The 24,885-nt window shown below is 32.2% G+C and overlaps 2 protein-coding genes across 2 annotated transcripts in view; both read right to left on the reverse strand.

Annotated features, from left to right (window-relative positions):
- Nucleotides 1-24,885, reverse strand: part of LOC143072831 (G-protein coupled receptor 83-like) — a 99,020-nt gene that overhangs the window by 69,928 nt on the left and 4,207 nt on the right. The gene's annotated exons all lie outside the window — the stretch shown is intronic.
- On the reverse strand, nucleotides 1,818-7,860 carry LOC143072827 (uncharacterized). Its single transcript, XM_076247930.1, has 5 exons — nucleotides 7,626-7,860; nucleotides 3,617-7,072; nucleotides 3,084-3,179; nucleotides 2,579-2,704; nucleotides 1,818-2,060 (listed from the first exon to the last, which is right to left on the reverse strand). The coding sequence occupies exons 2-5, from the start codon at nucleotides 7,069-7,071 to the stop codon at nucleotides 1,862-1,864; spliced, it is 3,876 nt and encodes a 1,291-aa protein (XP_076104045.1). The 5' UTR covers nucleotide 7,072; nucleotides 7,626-7,860; the 3' UTR covers nucleotides 1,818-1,861.

The raw sequence follows: 24,885 nt of genomic DNA on the forward strand, positions 1-24,885 counted from the left end.
AGTGCTTTATATTTGGTTGCATTTGTAAGCATATGCTTTTGTTAGTTGGCATTTTTATATTTCCATTTCTGATGGCACCCAGTTATACATATATGCAGGATTATTAGTAAGCGATAATTGTTAGTTTTATTTGTTTATGTTTATTGTCATGATTGATATGGACTATGTAGCCGAATGCTTGGTGTGAGCCAAACCTTCGTGTTGAGGGCCGTTCTTCGACCTGAAATTGTTTACTTTTACAAATTGTAACTTCGATGGAGAGTTGGCTTCGGTTCTGATATGACATCCTGTCTACAAGATTGAGAACACATATTTTGTAATAAAACATATTTAATTCTATAATATCATTTATTTCTCATATGAAACAATTTATCGATAATTTGTGCATTTTCCCCGTTGATGTGTACTCTCTGATAATGTCAGTATCAGTTGACTGGTCGTGATAAAAAAAAACATTGGGTCAGTAAACAATTGAAATGCGCGGGTGCACCGCGTAAAGATCTTCTTTCCCCTTCCATTTACAAAATCGCGAGTGATTTTTTCCGCAGAAAGTTTCAGTAAAGTTAGTTCAGCCTCTTTGACATACATACAGTAGAACTATGAAAAAGAAGATGTGGTATTATTGCCAATGAGACGACTGTCCACATGAGACCAAAATGACACAGAAATTAACAACTATAGGTCACCGTAACGCCATTTTATCATATTATTAACAAGTGAATGTGAAGCTAAGAGTAGTCGGGACCACTCTTACAAAAAATATCAAGAGAAGCTATTGCGAATCAGTGTTCTTGGTACAACTCTAAGTCGCTAAGTTTGTTTTAAGAACGCTTAATACTGACCAAAATTTAAGAATGATTTAGTGTTACCGGAATTAGTAAGATCGTTTTAAGGTAGACTAAAGAATCGTTCTTAAATAATACACTTTTTCAAAACAAAGGGCTGTCAATCATTCTAAAATAGGTCTGAGGTTGGGTCTTGTTACACTCTTAAATCTTAAGACGCTCTTGAGACGTTCGTAAGACATAAGAATGCTTCTTGTTACCGGCCCAGATCGATTATTATTGCAAGGCGATTTAAATGGCGAAATTCATATATTCACTTACCAAATTCACGACGGGTGTCATATGTGGAGCTAGATCTATTTATGCTTTCGGTGAACATGAGATCACACTTGATTTGTAATCGGGTATTCGTAATGCTAGATCTTCTTTAGTTTTCAATATTGCGTTTTTCGTATATTGATGTTTGTCTTTGGTCGTTTTTCATTTTATCCAATTGTATTGTCCGTTCGATTTCGACTTATGAGATTGATTTGATTATTTCTTTATTATCGTTTTCGTTATCTCGTCAATTTCATTTTGTTGTTGTTTGAAGTTATGTATTTCGCCCAATGACCATGTGTGTTAGTATTTGCTTCTATCCTGTTTCATGAAAGAACATTCGGAAGCATTGTTGTTTGTATATGGTAACTGTTTTTAAGTGATGGTGTATGACTAAAAAAAATGTTTTATTAAGGTACTTACAGGTGCGTTGTTGTTTTTTTTTTTTTTTTTTTTTTTCATTTTTTATATGTTTTAACCCATTTCTCTGACGTCAGTCTATTGTTCTAACAGTGGATTATTTTTTCAAGAATACACTGACGATGTTATAACGTTAAAATAATCAAAACATAATGAAAGGAAACCAGTTTACACTAAGGCAGCAACCATTTGATTTTCTGGGGGGGGCTATGGTTTTTTTTCTGAGACAAACTTTTTTTTACACTGAGCAAAGAAAACTTGTAATTTTTTTCAGGGCAAATCAAAAACAAATAATTTTTTTCACCATCCATTGAAAACAATTTATTTTTTTTGTCACATCACTGCATAGCATCTTTCACATAGACAGCATGGCTCTTTGTGTATGTTGGGGGAGGAATTGGTTTTGGCTGTTTTGTGATACCATTTCCTGTTGTATGGTACTCTTGGAGCCCATCATACAAGTACCAAGTGTTTTGGATCCTGATGGAGCTGGTGAAATGTCCACCATTTCCATATGTAATGGCTTGGATGGTATATCTGAAAAGGTAAGGTTTTCCACACTTTAATATTTAATACAATGTGCACCAGGAGAAGAACTTCTTTTTAATACATTAAAGCAAGTGTGATTTTTATCAAATAATTACACTTCATTCCTTTGAGTTCATTTTTGTTGTATTTGAGTAATGTGTCAACTTGTATGAAGTACCCAATAAAATCTTCATTTTTAATACCTTGTAGTCAGACATATGAAAATCATTTGCTGATATAAAAGGATCGTATATAAAAATGAATTTTGATAGTTGTACAATAAAACATTTTTAGAATGTTAATACATGAAGATTATTTTGAATTTAACAATAGGCAATCCTTTTACCATTCTTTCATGAAAATAAATATGTCTTCAAATACACTTTGAAGTTATAAAAGTATTAACTAGTCTTTATTATTCTTTCCAAGACTCTTGGGCAGTCCCAGTTGGGCTCTTACCTCTTTGACATGTTCAACCAAATCCAAACTATTATCATGATTGTTATACATTATAATTCTGAAATTACCTTGTGTTAGCAAGAGCAATCTGATCCGGCATCTGTGTCCATCTGCAAAATCCTACATCTAATGGCAATATAAGAGGACTGCCATTGACAAATACTCTAGGAGATGATGAACTGCTTCCTGTGCACCTATTTAAGTGTAATATACATTATCAAACAACAAGTTGTATTCTTTATACCGTTTATACTCTGGTATCTTTAAATTTATTTGGTGACTTTTTAAATTCTAAAATCGTTAAAATGACACAGTACACTATAATGCATTTTTTATTCAATGTTTGAATACTCTTCTAATATCATCTATACATCGCTTTTAGCAGCCCATAATATTAAGTGAATTTTGTCACTTTCAAGATCTGTACTTTCTTTTTTTTTCCGTTTATACTGAATATTTCATTGTAATAATTTGTTTTGTTACAAATTTTTTCAATATCAAAAACATATTTTTTAACATTTGACAAAATAATCTTCTTGTATTAAATTTACATGTGTTGTAAAATAACATTACCTATCATTTGTTTGTAAATCTAGATTGTTACATGGACGGTTCATTGAGTTTTCAAGCCAAAGTGTAATTCCTTCCTCGAGAGTTCTAGCCTGCTCACTGAAATAAAAAAAAAATTAATGATAGGTGGTGAAACATTACTGTAGCATAATCAAAATTAATAAGGGACAGCATTATTACAACTAGTTCCTGATCTATCAAATAATAGCCCATATTTGTAGTTTCATATTTATAAGGTATATGTAGTACTCGATAGCACCAGGCAAATATCATTTTCTTGTGTCAAAATATATTTTATATTTATATTATGTATAGTTGTTCAAGAAAAGGAATACCACACCAAGCAGTAATAGACATATTTCTTCTAGAGCTATGAAGTTGAACACTTGCTTTTTGCATTGTTGATATGCCCATATGTTCTTTATATTTATAAAGGAAAGACATCATATGGATGTTTTAATACCAGTGAAAATATTTAACGGATTTGAATATGCAAGTTCAACAAAGTATATAAAAATGAAATAAATTAAACTTACTCAAAGCAAACCATTCTTGATCTTCTCAGGTTAACTGGTGTCCTGCAGGATGGATTGCTGCATTTGATGGTGTACACTGTTTCTGTGTCACTCATTTTGTTGAAGAAAAAATCATTTTCTCCACCCCACATATTCCAAGTTTTTATTAAGCCAGATGTAGTTGATTGGTTTGGAAACTGCTTTATCCACTGAAATTTACCCTCAGCGAATTTTGAATCTTTGAACAACAAATGTATCTGATGTAACAAATTATAAATTTTATTCTTGCTGAGTCTGAATGTTTCCACTATATCAGGTCTGTGTGTTAAAAGAACATGACAGCAAAATAGCATGTTGTCCACAGTGCAAGTGTTTGTCATGTCATTGCCTTTAAATGTTCCATTCCAAGGTAAAGCTTTTATTGGAGAGGATGTCTTAATTTGAAGTTTGAGTGTACCAGTTACGACAGAAAAAAGTTCATCTGTATTCATTTTCTGAAGCTTTTTTGATGATTGTTTTAATTTTCGTACATATAATTTCTCTGCTTCGCGGCGGACAACTGCAAACAGATCAAGTCCAGTATACTTTTCACAGAATTCATCCAGTTGACTCGAAATTTTTTCCCATGTTTCATTTTTATCTTTGACTGAGACCTGGTCACAAGTGGAGGTCACTGCAACATTTGGTTCACCTTGTGCATCTACCAGTTTCTGCAGCTGAACAATTGGACAAAACATATTTGGCATGTCTGCACTATTTTGTTTCTGTTCTTCGGTTATTTCATTTAGTTTAAAATAATGCCAGGAACCATCATCCTCTAAAGTTTCATAATTAGGCACTGGAGCAGGTATCCTATTAATCTGTACAGGAGTTCTGAAATTCTGATCATTTCGAATGCCTTCAACACCATTTTTGTATCTTATAAAATGAAGGCTAAATTGGTTCTCTAAAAATTTATAGTAATGATTCCCAGCACATTTGGTCATTGCTTTTTCTGAACTACATGCCATTAGCTTCTCAGCATATTTCTGATCAAAATAAAAATGTTGATACACACCCTGCTTATCAGCAACTCGGGAATTAATTGTAGTAAACATGCATGGTGTTCCCTCGTACCTATGGGAGACAGTTTTAGCACAACTTACTGCAGTTGCTACCTCTTGGTTCTCTTGTGCTTTTTTGAAATCTGATGTTTTCATCTGGAGAATTTTATCTTCTGTGTAGGTTTCAAACAAGCTTTTTTGATCAATATCAACGAATCTGCCATCTCCTAACGCATCATTCAAGCAACTCATAACTTGCTCAACCTTGTGAGTTTTTGAGTCCCTAGGGGCGTAGTGAAATCTAGCTAGCAAGTCAAGATCATTTATGAGGAAAGACTCAGTAAGTCTGTTGCGGACCATCCTCTCACTAGTTCCTACCCCAGGACCTGCATCAGTGGTTTGAAAGTCACATGGTCTATGAGCTGGTGCAAGGGCTGTTACTTCCTTTAGGATCAGTTCAACAAGAACATGCAGTTCTTTAAACATCTTAGAACATTCCTGCTCAGTAAGATTTACACGGGATATTTTGTATTCAACATGTTGCAATTGATATAACAGTTCTTTACATGAGTCAATGAGACTCACTACTTGTTCGTGTTTACTTTCTTTTAACTTTGTTGTTGTATGCAATATTCTAGTTATCAAAACAGATAGTCGAGTTTTCTCTCTTTCCAAAAAGTCACCTCCTTCTGAACATTTTATGTAGTCTTTTTCAATGTTCATCAATTCGAATTGCTTCAATGAGTCTTTCAAAAATATCAAATTTGTGAGTACATCTCTTGTCTCTTGTAAGCCACTTTTCGGTATGTTATGTGCTTCCGAAAACACCAGCCTATCCATGTAAGCATCGTTCGCCCAATTTGTTGCTGAGCTACTGTATACTAATTTAGGTTTACATGTGACAGACACAGTAACATTCTTCACAGAAAAAGTGTCCCGTCCTTTCACATTATTCTCCTCCATGTCATGTATGATAAGATTAACTCCTGGGGCAATATAACCACACTTTTCTGGAAAATCATATGATGGAAGCTCCAACTTCTCCTGTTCGATTAGCAAAGGTTTATTTTTCGGTCTTGAAAAACCTTCTGCAGTCCCGCATCTCAAATATGCTTTATCATCAAAACATCTTCTTAGAGTATATCCATCAAGTGTCTGTTTTGATTTTTCAGCAAAGAAAAATCTTGTGTAGTTCTTTATGTGAGCCCTATTATAGTGTATATTCATATGAGTATCAACAAAGTTCTTCTTTGGTTTTCTATGAGAAAACAATCCTCTACCTCTGTGCTGCTTACTTTGCATTGACCTTTTATTCTTTGCAACACCCCATGACCTTACTGTTTCATAAGACTTGATAATTTTCTGTCCATTTTCTTTGAGCCACTTGTTTGCTATTGCACGCATCTCCCTCCTTTGGATTCTTTTCTCCATAAATGGAGCCCCTGTCCTTGTCTTATGTGCTACTAATTGTTCTTGAAGAGCCTCATACACAGCAAGTTCAGCTCTGCGATCAATTCTAAAATTACCCTTACCCTTTCCAGCTTGGGAGAAGAGCGAGTCTTTCCATAATTTCATTTGTCTATGTACTGTTCTCTTGATGAATTTGCCTTTCGAATTTTTCAAACGTTCTAATTGTTCCTTCCTGTTTGACAAATTTTGTTTTAGATCATCTTTCAACCCGTTGTGCAAGTTTTTGTTCTTCTCTAAATATTCTTCCTCCGTATTTAACAATGACTCGATATGTTCAACTGTGTTTTTCCATGTATTTGTTGCTTCAACTTCTGCCTTTTCCTTTTCACGTTCTAGATTTTGACAGGCTTGGAGTACATTTGACTTAATTGCTAATATAACATCTTCACGAATACCAAGTTTATTACTGATTGAAGTTATGGAATTGTCAAAAGTCAGCATTGTTATTGCAACTGCTCTGTCTCGTTGACCATTAAATAGTTTCATAAGATATGGAAATTGTTGCGACAACTTGTCAAGCTCTTTTTCCTTTTTTTTGTTAAATATTTCACCAAGAGCCTTGAACATTCTGTAGTGTGATTCCGAACCAGAATTTTCCAGCAAAAGAAGATGTCTTGAGTTTTCTACATTCACAATCATACATGGAATACCAGATGACTCTCTTAATATTGCATCAACAAATGATTGCCGTTTATTGTTCATATTCCCAACAGAACTATCATTCAACATCCCAACGTACTCTTCAAATGCTAGGTCAAATGGCATATAATTAACAACCATTAATTCACATAACAAATTGAGTTTGCTTCTGATCTTTTGTTTGGAGTCTTCTGATTGTGATTTTTCTATTTTGTTTTGCAAGTGTGTTATGCAATCCTCTGGATTCAGTAGGCAACTAGAGAGCTGAAAACACTGTCCTATTCTTGTTGTTTCCCTCAGCAATGTTCTTCCTTCATTGTTCATTCTGAAAAAAAAATAATTCTTTATTACACTATCATTTTGGACATATTATAATACAAGAATAAAATATTTATGTTTTATGAGTATTTATCTGAACATATTTAGCTGAACAATAGTTTCTTGTAGATGGGGACCAGCTGTCAAAATGGTGTTCAATGTTTATATATTCAATTTGGTCAGAATAATCTTTGGTTGTCATACATATTAATGATTTCAATACTAGTATACTAGAACTTATGTATGTACAGCAAATTACTGTCATTATTACAGGCTTATATATTCTTATTTAAACTTTTCCATAAATTATTTTCTGATATCAATGTGACAAAACAGAGTAATTTAGGACTCACTCATGAGTTGCCAACTATGTCTTTTGGTAGGACAGACAGACGGACAGACGGAATATACTGATCGTGTTTTGTATCTCAAAACTTGTTTCCAAACTTTCAAGAGATTATTGTGGATTGCTGACAACCAATAAAAAGGACACAAAAATGTAGTTATGGCGCATGTGAACCTTTAATCCAGATTGGCTTCTAGTATTAAAATGCAAATACCTTCTATCATTTAATATAGCCTGGTCAGCTGTTTTAATACTGTAATCTATCTTTTCAAACTTTTAATTCCATAGTATGTATCTAAAATAATAAAATTATAATTTTATATTTAGAAATGCAATATTATAAATGCGTGCTATAAATGGCCAAGATGAAAATGAATACAACACATATAAACTCATCATGTCGAAGTCAAATAACAAGACCAATTACATGCCTTGACCTGTGTCACTATTCCCCCATCCACCTGCTGCTAACCCCCTCATAGCCAAGAATAATTTCCTATATGGGTCACTAATAAACTGACCAAAAAATGTGTAGCAAACATTTCGAACCGATGATCAGCAATATCAAAATCCTACTAAAAATGCATGTATTTGTTGTGTGTGTGTGTGGGGGGGGGGGGGGGGGGGAGGATTTTGAAATATAAATAAAACCCAACATCTATAAATCATATATCCTGTCCTAATATAATTCCCCTCTATCCAACAATAGATTTTTAACTGAAATATAAAATTTCTATCTTATATTTCAGAATATAGAACTTTCTGTTCTTTGGTGTTGAGTTGCCTCCCTTTAACCTAACAGCATCCCATGTTTTTTTATAACTTTTCAAAATTGTTTTTTATAAACCATATTACTATCAATTCCTAAATAGGATTTCTCAGGTAGCAAAGCACTGAGCTTTATATCTTCATTTAAAAAAGTGTTTTTTATGTAGATAGTGGATTAACCGAATTTAAATAATAAGTTCTCCCTTTTCAGCTGCTGAAGCAGTGTATGTTGATATTCACCACTCAGGTATGTTTGTGTATTTTAATATTGAAATACAATAATGTTTGTGGACAGATAATCTAAAGAGTATTTTATAGTTCCATATATGATGTATATCTGTAGAAGCAACCATATTTTATTCATATATATGGTTTATGTAAGTTCAGAACATGAATGTTCTTTGCATGTAAACATTGTCATGTGTGTGCATCAGCTGCATTACATGAGTTGTGGAACCCTATTATAATTTATCACATACATGTTTCCACAAAACCATAAAATAAAACTTCAAATCATATATTCTGTGCACATATCATTGTTACTAATGTAAACATTATACAGGAAATAGCAAAGGGACATAATTTATTAAAAGGGACCTTTTATTTTACAAATCATCTTGCATATAATGTAAAAAAAAAAATCAAAAGTTTTCCAAATGTTGCGACTTTGATTAAAAATGCTACCTTATAGTATTGCAAACAGTATAAATTATGAAAAAAATACCTCTTGTATGCAAAAAAGGTTATTCATAAATACGTATCAGTGTAAAAACCAACAAAATTTCTATATATTTTATTAAATTCTAGATGGATTCATCAGAAGAGCCAACTTTAAGTCTTCTCCAGTGGTTGGAAAATTTAGACCTGGAGGAGTATCATGATAAACTTCTGAATCTTGGAGTAAAAAAAGTGAAGCATGTAAAAGAATGCAACAGGGACCATCTGACTAAAATAGGAATGTTAGAATTGGAAATTGAAAGATTTCTGAAATGTGCTAGTAGAAAAGAAGAAGATCAAACTACCTTTGCCCATACATCTGCTCAAGAAAAAGTCACACTGAAAATTCATATGCCATCCTCATCTTTTGGTCAGTCAAGATTAGATGTTTCTGAAGACAGTTTAAAGAAAGAATATTTCGATTTATGGTATACAAACCCTCAAAACTTTAAGCAGAGAAGTTCTAATAGTTTCATTCTAAATATGTGCGCCAGTGCACGGTGGCAATTTGCAAGTAAAAGAAAACTTATCGATTGGGCAAGAAAGGAAAGAGACTTTAGATGGAACATAATGCTAGCTTTTGCGAATGAGGAGGAAGTTGCCACAGAATCTTTATATTTCAAAGACCAATGTATAAGATCTCGGATAACAAAACTGAAAAGTGAGTATAAGGATTTTTTGCTTTTAACTGAACTGGACTCAGTTAAAGAAACCAAATATGCCAGAGTTCTGCAAAGCTTTGAGGAGGCAAAGGATCTTAAAAATTTATTTGAATTGGCTGAAGAAAAGTTACAGGAACGATATCAACAAGTGGTGAAGAAGGCTGGAGGCACAGAAGAAGAAGAATTCATAAAAAAAATGAGAAGGGTGGGACAGGAGTTATCAGGAGAGGTAGAGGCTTTTTTTGGAAGAGTGCTCAGGGTGAACGAAAAATATGTGCGTGTTTTAGGGGACAACATAGTGTTAAAGCAAAAAGAGAAGAAGAGAAAGCAACAACAAAATAAAAGAAAGACAGAGAGTCGAACAAGAGCTGCAAAGAAAATGTGCCTTTCAAAAGGTAGTACTAGTAGTTTGGCAACAGACGAAAAGCAGCCTACTTTGTTGAGAAGTTTCACAATGCAACCACGTATACCATCCCCGGCGCCTTTCTATCCTGCTTCATTAATACCTTGCAGACTGTGGAAGCAACTATAAACTTAGCCTGCCAATTTTGAATATGTTCTATGTTCCAGATTTATTTTGTTTATTTTTGATTGCTATCCATGCTGTAAATTGAGTTGCGCGAGACATCTAGTCAAGATGAACATCTTTAGTTTAAAATAAATATTTGATTGAAAGTTTGTCATGAATATGTATCATTTATACACCCCTTATAATTGAGGTATGGCTTTTCAATTCAATTTCATTTTATAAACTTGCAAGGACATTTTTCAGTGAATTTTAGTATATAATTCTGTTTAAAGAATAGGGACTATCTGCAGCGTATCCTTTGGTATGAAGGTGCCGTCATCGTTGGTGTAAGAATGATTAAAACCCTTTGGTGATATTTTATCCTCATTGGATTGTTGTATCTTTTACTTAATATTCACCATTTATTTTTAATTAGTCATATATAATTTTGCCTTTGTGTTGCAGAATGATGAATAGTTTAATATAGTTGAACTTCAAACTTAATACTACATAAACATAGGAAAATGTGGTGTGAGTGCCAATGAGACAACTCTCCATCCAAATAACAATTTATAAAAGTAAATCATTATAGGTCAATGTACGGCCTTCAACACGGAGCCTTGGCCCACACAGAACAACAAGCTAGAAAGGGTCCCAAAATTAATACTAGTGTAAAACCATTCAAACGGGAAAACCAACAGTCTACATGCATGAAACTTCTTTTCAAAATCCCAGGTAGATGACTATTGTGTTGCTGATATTAAAAATCATAAGACATTTTATGCTTATAGTGATACTATATAGGTTTGATGCAACTACATATGCTATATTAAAGTTGATTAAATACTAGAAACAAACCTTGTACTGCTTCGTCACTTCTCAAGTCAGGGTTCTTTCTTCTCTTTCAGTTGGTAAAAATACACGTTGTCCAACTTTTTTTTTCATGTTTTGAATAGTCAACAATTTATTTTTTTTGTCATTTTGTTAGAACAAACTTTTTTTTTTTCTTCAGTGATGTGACAAATTATTTTTTTCAACATTTTCCAGAAACAAACTTTTTTTTCCAAAAAAAACCATAGCCCCCCCCAGAAAATCAAATGGTTGCTGCCTAACATTATAGATAATTTTTGAATTAAGAATAACCATTGTGTCTATTTTATCATCAACAGGTGTCTAGTGAAGTGGTGATATTGTGATATTTACACTTCATTTACATTTAAAATGATTTTATTCATTTTATAGGTGTGATGTAAACTCAATCTTTTATTTCCATTCTGATGTAAACTCAATCAAATAGGAGATAATAACACCCTTGACTTCCACAATAGGTTATTAAAAATTATATATGTAAATATTGAAGGTCTCTAAATGTTGGTAAATTTTTTTTTTAACTTTCCAAAAAAGATTAAAGTAAATTCATATATTAATTATATGCCTTTTTGAATGAATCATAAATACTAAAATCTAGGCAATATAAATTATTTGTAATGATTAAACATTGAATGAAATAATTATTTACAAATAGAAAATCTGGTATTAAAAAGGGAAAAACAGCAAGTTATAGAGGGCCCCAAAACTACTAGTGTAAAACCATTCAAACGAGAAAACCAATGAGAAACGAAAAACACATATGAACTACATAAACAGACGACATCATGCATTGTAACTTTTAAAGCCAATTAAGTAAAAAAAATAATCTGAAAGAACGTGCGATATCATATTAGGAAAATTGATGGTCAAACCATAACAAAAAATCAAGTAAAGAATTTTAAGTATTCAACCTTTATAGCTTGCTGTTCGGTGTGAGCCAAGACTCCGTGTTGAAGGCCATTTTTATTTATTTTCAAATTACAAAGGTTATTCCTGATTAGTATTTTTAATTATTTTATTTAGGCGTTTAGAACCTTTGGTGACCTCACAGTTTAAATTTCTATGATAAGTACGTCGTGAGCAATGGGCATTACAGACGAACGTTCACCTAATTTCCCCCAGTCAATGAATGGCCATAGCTACACTGTTATGAATTTCATTCTATTACAACGCTGTTTCAAACAGGTTAACATTCGTATTTAAAACAAAAGAAACTAGTTGATTATAGTAAAGTTTAAAGAATCAAAAAGTGAAAAGGTATGTTCCGTTGTAAAGGGCTTCTAATCAGCAAGATAATAGCTTTATCGGTACCAACTGATCAAATGATTTCTGAAGAGAATATTTTTGAAATTGTTAATCGATATACGTCATTGATAATAACAGTAGTGAACATTACAGTGGTTCCAAAAACCCAATCAAAACTGTTGGTGAAACCATGTGCTTCGGACAGATCTGGTATTCCTGTTTTTACACCAGTCTGAAATCAGTATACAAATGCTCTAATAGAAATTAAAGCAGCGTTCAAATCAGTTCAAAATTAGAAAATATCCATGGTTACATGCTGTTAAATAAATGATTACTATAAGAAATCCCTAGATACCTAAATTTAATGTTTGTGAAATAGTTTTCAGATCAAGGTTTAACTACAATTGCATTTAGAAACACACCCATTCATTTAGTAATTGTGTTGATGAATACGGTCAGATTCAATCTAATTGTCTATACTAACATTTGCTAAACTAAGTAACGTTAACTCCAATGTAATTGTGTCTGAGCGATGTTTGTCCTTAATTGTATTGGAAAATCTTTTACACGCCAATTGTTTCAATGATAGGTCTTAAAAAACGACAGCTTATCGCTAATTAAAGGAAGGTCTAAACGATAGATACAAAACATCCTGCATAATACTAACATTTAATCTATTAACCTTGACGGTACTAATTTTACTTAGTGTAATCGGTAGACCCTGCTCTACTACTACTGACATTCGTCGTGTTGTCATGAAAATTCGGTGATAAGTAGCATTCTGTGATGTCATAATTGAAGGAAACTGGACGATATAATTGCGGATAGAATTCATGGCCATCTTTGCAAACCTAAATATGATGTGAATGTGATAAAAAGATTATTTAGAATTTCATTTACTGCTGGTATTTCAGGCAATAACTGACTTTTAATTGACATACTAGTATAATGTTTAAAAGATTTTTGCATCGGTTTTGAATTAACTACGCCTATTCTTGTCATTGTTGCATAATGTTTTTCATTGATTGTGTAACGATTGCAGTATCTCTAACAAAACGAAAATAGATTGCTTTTCCCCTTTGTATTTTGAAAAATCAAGATTTTGTTACAAGTCTTCCTTAACCAAATAAACTTTAATCAGCATTGGTGTAAATAAATAATGTAGAAATGGCCTTGGTATAAATAAGTGATAGCGGTTATTAGAGCTGGCCTGATTATATAAAAGTAATATGAAATATTACTAAAACTGTCCTTGCCTTGCTATAAACCAGAGGTAAAGTGGTACATGTAGCTTATATTAACAGAAGAAACAAGTGTCCAAGTGCATCGCTTATTCGTCTCCAAATTCGAATGGCGGTTTAAAAGAGCTGATTATGTATGCCAGGTTGCATTACCAAACTGCAGGGATTTGAAAGTAAGTAGGCGAAAACTTGTTTTGCAGGAGTGAAGGATGCAACGACGAACGCATGGATGAATACGACAATTACTGAAGTCTTGTCGCTTATTAATATAGAACTGACATTTTCTTACATAAATAAAAAGAGGAATGAACCAAATTGATTGTGTAACGATTGCAGTATCTCTAACATAGCACAGACAGATTGCCATCTTCTCCCTTTGAATTTTGAAAAATCAAGAATATGTTGCAAGACTTCCTCAACCAAATACATTTTAATCAGCGTTGGTGTAAATCAATAATATAGAAATGGTCTTGATATAAATAAGTGATAGAGAGTATTAGAACTGGCCTTGTTATATATAAGTAATAAAGAATATAACTAAAACTGTCCTTGTCTTGCTATAAACCAGAGGTATAGTGGTACCCACAGTTACCAAGAGTCAATGATTTTATACAACTGTTAAACGTATTTAGTACCTTCCAAGTTCTATAATATTTCTTGCATGGTACATATGATAACCATAAATCTGTCACTAATTTTCATTACTTTTTTTTTTTTTTTTTTCATGTGAAAATTTCATGAGATTATTGTCTCATTTTCTATGCAATTGTAAATTGATGTGTAAAAATCAATGTGTATGCTTAAGAGTAATTTTATATCGTATGTATCGTTTAAATTCAATTTTAGAAATAAGTTGGAAATAAATATTTTTATTGATGGCAATATACTACTTTATCAAGTGCAATCTTTTATAATATTATGAAAAGTCTAAAATAAATTAGAAGGATTGCTTGAAATTGAATGAAGTTTCCATTATTCTGTCAAATAGTCATTGCTAAATGAGATATGTGTCAGTAAGATTGACAGTATCATGGAATATATAACTGGTTTACAACATAAAAACCGTGGTCATTGATTGGTGGAACATAACCTTATTGTTCATTTTCAATGATGTATCATCAGATTAGTTAATAAAAATGCGGGTGAGTTAGTTCTCTCAAATGACTTGATCGATGCGAAATCTGTACAAGAATTTATATAAAAAAAGACCACATTATTATTTTGATAATCAAATCAAGTTAATATGTTTTCTGCCGCTTTTTATCCCCTACAATCATGCCAAATATGCGTCTGTAAAGCGATGCTTCAAAAACGGTTTAGTCCTTTTTTTTTTAACTTTCTGTTATCAAGAACTGTCATTTATGTCCTTCCTTTCCTGATGCGACAATCAACTTTTGTATTGTCGGTGACCTTTTTCGTTATGTCATTAAGTAGTCACTGAATTTCAATTAAACGGTGTATAATAGTAAGCTGATAATGTCAGTGTTCTCTGTAATGATTTATTTCAATGGTGGGTGGGAAGTTAACCAAAAAGCTTATACATGTATAAAACTATTTCATGACGTCACGATTATACAGACATATACAGTTGAAATTGTTAATTTGATTTATTTGGGCATAATTTAAGTGCATATTATTCGAATAAAAAAATAAAACACAGTTCTTAGACCGAGTTTATCTCCTTCAAAAAAGGCGGATCTAGGGTACATTGAAAATCGCAATTCAAAAGAGAAGATATAAAATCATACAATTCCCCCACCCTAATATTGTCGGATGAAGGCATGATATTCTAAAAATCCTACAAAAATAGTCTGGAATAATTTCAAATCAGTGTTTATCATGTTATCATTCTAAAATATAAATAAAGGAATTAGATTCACAAATAACATTTAACTAATTGTAGTCTGTCATTCCACCTTATTTATTCTCATTCAATTTCGAATAGCACGTTACTTTTACAGACTCATTTTCAATATTCAAGTTATTGGCGTGCAATGTTTTCCCAACGGCAAATACTTTTTTTTTAAGTCGAAGCAACATTGACAACGTCATCGGAAAAAAACGAAAGACGACACAAAGAAATAATTTTTTTAATTACTATATAGTTACAGTTTGCGTTTCGTGGTGATGACCTTTGTCAATGCACTTCCTTTTTGACTGAGGAATTTTCATAAAAATTACATGTTTCCTACTCTTTTACGTTATGCCTTTTTCTGATGGTCATAGTTATGATCGTTTTCACATCGTTGCCAATACAATGTAATTGTATTCGACTGTCATACAAGTTAGAGGTTTAGCTAGTTATAACACCAGGTTTAATCTCCCATTTCCTACATAAACAAATGCCTGTGCCTAGTCAGAAATATGACAGTTGTTATCCATTCGTCTGATGTGTTTGAGATTTTGATTTTATTATTTGATTACGGACTTTCCGTTTCGAATGTTCGATAGTTTTGTTACTTTACTTTTTTCTCAACAATTGAGCAACAGAGGTTTACCGATACATTTTGTTGGCATGCGCTTTCATGCAACTGTCAATGTTAACGCATATCTGACAGTTGATATGATATTAAAAGGTAAAATCCGAGGCAAATGTATATCCTTGCTTTGTATCTGGTTTAGCACTAAAACCTACAACAAGCTAATTTCAATCGATGTAAACTTAAACGGATCAAATTGTTCATATCAACTTTACAACATTATGATCATTTGATTTCTTGCAAGCAACACAAGTAAAGTAATGGAAAAGAAGTATTATATTGCTTTAATTTGACCACTTGATCAAAAGTAAGCTATGAAGTTGACTGGAACTTTGATGTAATAATTAAATTATACAATTGTCATGAGTTGTCAATATAACGGAATTTGACGCGACTGTCATACAAGTGAGAGGTTTAGCTAGCTTTAAAACCAGATTTAATCTACCATTTTCTACAGAGGAAAATGCCTGTACAAAGTCAGGAATATGATAGTTGTTATCTATTCGTTTGATGTGTTTGAGCTTTTGATTTTGCCATTTGATTAGAGACTTTCCGTTTTGAATTTTCCTCGGAGTTCAGTATTTTTGTGATTTAACTTTTTGCAACTCTTAGTTAATTTGACACTTATCAATAAGATTAAAATCCCTGACAAAGTACCTAACATTCTTTTATTATAAACTATTTTGTTATGTAACCATACTTGACATCCAGTGAATAATGGCATTTTGTATTTAAGTTGTTATAATAAACATAAATCATTCTTGATCCGACGAACGAGAAAACAGACGGGTTACAAAACGCTTTAGTTAATAGAAAGAACAGAAGGTATGAAAATTTTGCGAATTCCCCTTCCCGCCAAAATAAGTGAAAATAAACACCCTGCGAAAATAACCCGCTATACGGTATTTGCATAAAGGCGTCAAAAATTGTGTTTTAGATGACGTTGAAATAAATATCTTATTTGCGTAATTATTTTATTTTGCATTTTGCTGTCTATTTTTTGTTTTGATTGTTTTTGTTTTGTTTTGTTTTGTTTTGTTTTGTTATTTTTTTTTTGGTTATATATGTTGTTATTTGTTTTGTTATGTGTTGTTATATTCAAGGGTGGGATGAGGGGATTTTTTTATTTAATTATTAATTTTCAGAGCAGCCTACAAATGGTATATTAAATCTACATTCCCTGCTTAGTAATATCCATAAATGTAATGATGCACAAATTATACGGATAAGTCTGAACAACGTCATTGAAAAGTACAGATGTTTTAGTAAAATGAAAACTTTCAATCTCATTGTCCGTGTTTTCATTAGTTTTCCGAGTGTCATAAAACAGAACAGTTTTAATGATTTTTGGTTCAGATTCCATGCAAACACTTTTTTAAGATTTAATTGAAAGACTTAAATTTATCGTGAAATTGTGCTCCAAACCGTGAAAAAAATGTTTGCTGCTGGGAAAACATTGCACGCCAATAACTTTAATTTTGAAAATGAGTCTGGAAAAGTGACGTGCCATTCGAAATTGGATGAGGATAAATAAGGGGAAATGATATACCACAATTTGGTAAATGTAATTTGGGATGACTTATGCCATGATTCATATTTTTTAAATGATATTATGATAAAGATTGGTTTGAAAACATTCTACAATATTTCCAGTGTACAACTCAAAACTAAATTCGACAATATAAGAGGCCTGGGGATTGTATGAGTTCATGTTAGGCAGGTTCAATACGTTCATCTTGATTTCGGTATCTTCGAGCATATTTGATGTGGTATAATTTAATACTGTTTTGCCTGTATTTGCGTACTTGTTTATTATAAAAGAGTCAATAAAGTGGGTTCTATGAAACTTTTTGTTTTGCAACTGACTGAAATTAACATGGGTAGGGTTGAAATGTACTAAAAAAGGACACACATCCTTGTCAATTGTTGTCTTTATATTTCAAATGGCGATTCTGTTATGTTTTGGTATTGTTGAATCTTACAGGAATTGTATGCATTACTGGATAAGGTCTAATATATCCGTAATGGAAAGTGATTTTAATTAAAATTTTTATTAATAATCATTCCAGGAATAGTACATTAGTGTAAGTACGGTTGATACAATTTTACAAAACAAGAATATAATCACACGAACCTTAAACGATGACATGAATACTATTAATATTTAGGTGTTAATAAATAAATTATTTCATTACAATGCATCTGTATAATTATACTAGTGCATCGTTTTAACAAATGATACCATCAGCATGATTTTATAACAATAATTAGTATGATGATATACATAGTCAAATATTTCGAGTATAAGAGTAGAAGGATTTTTTTTTATTCCTCATTGAAAAGACTTTCAACACCTTGAATAAGTAAAAGTAAGTTAATATGAGTTGAAATATGAAAAGAAATATTTTCAAATAAAATGTAAGCACACAAATAAAAAAAATATAAAAAAATGGAGGAACCACGCCACAAACGTCTGCAGTTCGGTTTGGTTACAGATATTTGATTATCGTCGTTTTACCTTACAACATTTTCTAGACTATCTGCGATAACCAATAGTCTAGGTTGAACGCGCACAAACAGGTCTAACGGCACAACAATTATATGAAGAATCGTTATCATGTGTACATAACCTTTTTAGGGTTAACATAACATTGACCTCACTCTAGTATTCCATGGACCTTAATTAAGTTATTCATGAGATATTTTGTGCGACTCTTAAATGAAAGTCTTTCGATACATACATTTATAGTCAATAAAGCAGAGTTTTTGTATTCATTAATTTTTCTAAATTTCGACGTATGATAAAAACAAAATAAGGACACACAACTTAACCTTTTAAAATACAGACCTTTGGAAAACATCTGCAAAGACGAATTATCAAGTGACAATGCTTTCGTAATTTAACTCGGTATCAACCTTTCATTTGCCATTTGAAGCAGAAACAAACCATTCTAACTGCAAAATTAGCTATTTTATCATTACATTGATACTAAAGAGCAATTGTTTTGTTGAGAAAGCGATAAGAGACCCTATTAACATAACTTTATATTCCCAGTTGATTTCAAAACAGACATTTAACATTGATTGTAGACAAAATTGACTTCAACGTTGTAATCCATTTATATTTCTACCATTTAGTGTAGAAAATCAGATAATTTCAAATTATATAGAGTGGGCGCATCGTAGAATGATGTAACAACTATGCCCAACAGTCTTTCATATTTTAATATGCAATTAGTCATTTTACAATGCAAATAAGGGTTGACAGCTTAGTTATAATGAGTGAACGATAATTGTCAAATAATTATTTATCAAAGTTCATTGTTTAGTGCTTTTTTTTCTGTGTAAAAGCAAAGGTCATTTATGTGAAAAGACATACAAGGACTAGAATTAAAGGAGAGGGGAAAGATATCAAAGAGAAATTAAATTAAAGCTAATAACTCGAAAATAAACTGACAACGTCATTGCATAACATACGTATTTTTTTTTTTTTTTTTTTAAAGATACTTAATTTTTATAACATATTAGTCATGTTTGTAAGAGATTACTTTTGGAAACAATTTTGCTCTTCTTGCTGACTTGGTTCTTTTATCCTTTTAGGCAGACTTCAGTCAGGATCTAACACAGAATAATAAAAGAAACTAGTGTTTCCATTAATTTGGCGGTCACTTTATAGATTCGGTTATCTCAATGGATAATTCGAAGTTTGGTGACATGTATCTCAGGTTTTATAAACTGCCTCCTTTTTTTAATTTTCCTTGGAGTTCAATCCTTCATTTTCTACATAAGAAAATGCCTGTACCAAGTTAGGAATATAACAGTTGTTATCCATTCGTTTGATGTGTTTGAGCCTTTGATTTTGCCGTTTGATTAGGGACTTTCCGTTTCGAATTTTCCTCAGAGGTCAGTTTTTTTTGTGATTTTATTTGTTTTCAGGTTTTTTTTATTCATATCTCGACTTACATCAAGAAATTGACAATGAGGGTCATTTGTTTGCAGAAATTTACGACAAAAAAAATCAGTTATTAACTTTTGATATATGTTCAACAACAACTTAGCAGTACTTGTAATAGATACATCCGATCTCAGTTGATAAGATGATAGACTTGTACAAATGTATTTTTTGTTCATCGATTTTTTAAATGGGCTTGCTGCTTGCATGGAGGCATCCTTTCGAACTTTTAACACTGTCACACGGAGAAGACTTGGTTTTACATTGAGATATGTAACGTATTCGATTTTACAACTCAGAAACCAAATATGTCCGCTGGTTGATAACAGTTTTTCAAGACGATATAGGACATATCAATGTTTACAATAACCTTGATAACAACGCCAGTTGAAGCCATGGGAGCAATATAGGTTCATTGGAACTAGTATCATTAACATTCTCTCTAAGATTTTGACGTATTTAAGTCATGGTTTACATGCGTTGAGGGATTTTACTTAAATAAAGGCAACAGTAGTATACCGCTGTTCAAAACTCATAAATCCATGGACAAAAAACAAAATCGGGATAACAAACTAAAACCGAGGGAAACGCATTAAATATAAGAGGAGAACAACGACATAACACTAAAATGTAACACATATAGACAAAATCCCACGAGAATAACAAATATAACATATATATATAACATCAAAACCAAATACATGAATTTGGGATAGACAAGTACCGTGACACGTCTTATCGCAATATGAATTTACACTCAAAAATAAGAGAAAACAAACGACACAACGTTATAATGTAATACACACAGAAACGAACTATAATATAACAATGACCATATTCCTGACTTGGTACAGGGCATTTTTAAAGGAAAAAATGGTGGGTTGAACCTGGTTTTGTGGCATGCCAAACCTCGCACTTTTATGGCCATGTGAAATATAACTTAAGCTACCTATTATAGAACTTTTCATCGAAACGTTTTGATGATAAAATGCTTTGAAGTTTGAAGTTTTATGCTAAGCTATAATAGGAAAGGGATCTCAATCCGTATTCCAAGGATACTGCAAAGCTGTGCAAATATAACTTTCATGTAAATTAATCCCAGCTATCTTATTTATGTTACCATCTAATACAACTTTATCCCAGTTTATTTCCCTCACTGTCATCATTGCTTACTCTGAAACCACATTTTCCCTGTTTATCAATCAATAGAAATAACACACTAATGACAATTTGGACAGTGAGGAATCGAACTGTTAAAACAACGAAGACATTACTTCCAATTTAAATGATACGCAAACATGCATATGACAGTAGTTATTTGTATCATTCAATGAGCAGTTTTCTAGTGCAGATTGCCAATACTTTTTTATGATAGATATCGCTTTTACACATCCTGCATATTTTGCTAATTGCGAAAAGCTCCTTAACTTATACCAACTTAATTTTTCTTTCGTTCTGACATCTGATGTGACGATAAACAACCTCAAACTGTGAACTTGTTCCATACAAATAAACTCATCATAGATACCAGGGTCAAAACTTTATATTTACGCAAGACGCGCGTTTCGTCTACAAAAAATCATCAGTGACGCTCGAATACCATTTTTTTTTTAAAGACCAAATACAGCACACAGTTGAAGAGCATTGAGGACCAAAAATTCCGAAAAGTTTTGCCAAATACAGGTAAGGTTATCTATTCCTGATGTTGAAAAGCCTTATTTTTTCAAAAAAATGAAAGTTTTGTTAACAATTAATTTATGATTATTAACATATCAATGATAACTCAAGTCAACACAGATGTGCTGACTACTGGGCTGGTGATACCCTCGGGAAAATAAATCTCCACCAGCAGTGGCATCGACCCAGTCATCATGATTATTCATCCAGATCATGTAAAGAAGGACATTCTTCAACAAGATACGACATGCAATGGAAGCTGAACACTATCTTTCTGATAAAACTTAATTCAATTTGACGACGGATTTTTCATGGATGAACCATGCTATATTAAATAGTGTAAACTGGGCTAAATTGTTTCTGCATTAAAATATACAGTCAAGCATTCAAACTAAGTGACTGCCTGTTTTTGAAATCGTTTACACGGTTAATCTCAATATTTTATATTTCCAGATCAAACATGAGTCTTATGTAGACGAGACGAAAACGCGCCCCTGGTATCTATCATGAGTTTATTTATCAAATCATTCTTTAAAACAAAAGTCGAACGTAATGGACAAGGAAATCAACCAATTTATGAGTGAAAGTTACCTAAGTAAATGGATGTGATACGATGAGTGGAATGTATAACAATAAATGTATCTGAAAATTAACATCACTTCATAAGGTCTTCAGCTTGGGAATGAAGTCATGATGCAAACGACGATCTGATATTAACAAAAGTCAACAACAACTCCTGTATGACTGACGTTGGACCTACACATGACTTAGTTATTCACATGACTAACTTTTATGACTACATGGACATGCAGACGACTATGTTTATGACTATGGAGATGCATATGACTACGAACATGGCTATGTTTCTGACTGGACATGAACATCACTAAGTAACAATTATAAAGTTTGCGTTTTCTATCATATTTTTCAAGAGAGTTGCTGATAACATAGCGCTATCTTATCAAGAGTTTTATTATTATTATTTTTAATTTGGATTTTTTTTTTAATTTTACGATTCGAATCCAAACTATAATAATAACATGTCCCCTCTTTTTAAACTCCCCCTTTTTTCTAGATTATTGAAGGTACCCGTAACATAGTAATAGTGTAAACAGGTTTTTTAAACACTTTAAACATGAGAAAAATTTCATTGGCTTTTTTTTAACAATATCTTTTGACTACAGGTTGTTTTTAAATTTTAACTTAAATTGAATCTATGACATTCTTGAAAATTTAGAATTATTGATCATACATGTACGAGGGTTGTCCGTAAAGTTTGATATATATGCGATTTCGAAAACATATTCATAATTTGAATTTATAGATCCTTCTTTTTTTAGTTTTCTTCCGACATTGGCCAAATATTACTACACAGAAATTTCATGTTATTGAGAAGAAAACGGTTTATATAAACGATCGCCGTTTGTGCCATGTTGAACACCAAAGCAAATGTTTGATTTGATAATAAAACGTTATGATAGCTACGTATTGAAAAAAAAACACATATTTGTGAATAAACAAATGTAATAAATCTCTATTGGACAGCCAGTAAAACTCAATTGGACAGCCAGTAGACAAGATAAGTTCCATAACGCAAGCTACATGTAATTGCTTACGATATGTTGATGATACGGCTAATTGAAATTTAAAGCAACACGAAAAAAAAACTCCTCTGCCGACAAGATGGTTATCAAAGACTTCTAGAAGCAAGCCAAACATAGAAAAACTATCTAATAATCAAAGAGGGACGAACGATACCAGAGGGAGAGTCAAACTCTTAGATAGAAAATAAACCGACAACGTAATGGCTTAAAATAAAAAGATAAATAATAGTACAGAATTCTTCACTTTTGGGAATTTACAAATATTTATCAAGTTTGCATTTAATTTTTTTATCTTTAGAGAAGATATTTAAAAAAAACACACACACACAAATAAAGTACCTTTAATCAACCATTTGATATACTGATAAGGCAACTGTTCATACGTTAGGTCCAAAAGATACAAAGAACAGAAAATTGACATAAACAGATGGTTATACTTGTGAGCATTTTATGATCTTGTACTGTTAATTTCGGTTTAGCTTTTAAAAATGCGTTCCTGGGCTGTTTGTTTGTATAAAACTAAATTAATAGTTATGTACTTTACAAAGAAATATTTAATATAAGTAGAATCGACATGTACATTTATCTTTTAAAGTTATAATATTTATATTGGCAATTAAACATTTGCAGGTTCACTAAATAATTCAAAATTTGGTGACTATGTGGAACGCATCTATCCAATCGAGCTAGAGATAAAGGATACTACAGATACAGTTAAGTCGGCCTCATATCTTGACTTACATCCAGAAAATGACAATGAGGGTCGGTTGAAAACAAAACTTTACGACAAAAGAGATGATTTCAGCTTTCCAATTGTGAACTTTCCATTTCTAAGTAGCAACATTCCAGCAGCACCTACATACGGGGTATATATCTCCCAATTGATACGATATTCCCGTGCTTGCATTTCCTATCTTGATTTTCTTGATAGAGGGTTGCTGCTCACAAGGAAACTATTAAACCAAGAGTTCCAAATGGTGAAGTTGAAATTATCACTTCGTAAATTTTATGGACGCCATCACGAGTTGGCTGACAGTTATGGAATAACCGTTTCACAAATGATATCGGATATGTTCCTTACGTCGTAACTACAATCCCCTTCCCTTTCATGAATGTGACCTACCGAATTAGACTATTTACCGGATTTGTTATCACATAAGCAACACGACGGGTGCCGCATGTGGAGCAGGATCTGCTTACCCTTCCGGAGTACCTGCGATCACCCCTAGTTTTTTGGTGGGGTTTGTGTTGTTTATTCTTTAGTTTTCTATGTTGTGTCTTGTGTGCTGTTGTTTGTTTGTCTTTTTCATTTTTAGCCATGGCGTTGTCAGTTTGTTTTAGATTTATGAGTTTGACTGTCCTTTTGGTATCTTTCGTCCCTCTTTTATCCGTCTTCTCTCAAATGCTGAATAATTGTTTAGGTTTTCGCTGCTGGAAATCAAATAAACGACATATATATGAAATAAAGCTGGGACTAATTCAGAAGTATTCCTCTGTTAAACTTGAACTTTATTCACTGGATGTTTCTAGATCTTAAATAAACATTTATAAAAGTTGAAGGTTGAACAAACTCATTAGTGCATTAAAAAAAGTATCTTTCAGTCTGGTTCCATTTAAATTGGAACTGCAAAAAACACCATAATCAGTAAAATACTGAAAAAGGAAACAAAAGATTTAAATTCCATAATTTTGCTTTTGACATTATAGCCTTATCATTAAAAAGGCGTCTGTCAAAGTTAGTTAAAATTCT

The sequence above is a fragment of the Mytilus galloprovincialis genome, chromosome 4 (genome assembly GCF_965363235.1).
Source record: "Mytilus galloprovincialis chromosome 4, xbMytGall1.hap1.1, whole genome shotgun sequence".
Taxonomy (NCBI): Eukaryota; Metazoa; Mollusca; class Bivalvia; order Mytilida; family Mytilidae; genus Mytilus; species Mytilus galloprovincialis.

Coding starts and splice junctions, on each gene's coding strand:
- LOC143072827 (XM_076247930.1), bottom strand. CDS start 7,071: ATGAACAATGAAGGAAGAACATTGCTGAGGGAAACAACAAGAATAGGA. Junction 3,180..3,616: donor TCAAGAATGGTTTGCTTTGA/GTAAGTTTAATT, acceptor TTTTTATTTCAG/TGAGCAGGCTAGAACTCTCG. Junction 2,061..2,578: donor ATTGCTCTTGCTAACACAAG/GTAATTTCAGAA, acceptor TTACCTTTTCAG/ATATACCATCCAAGCCATTA.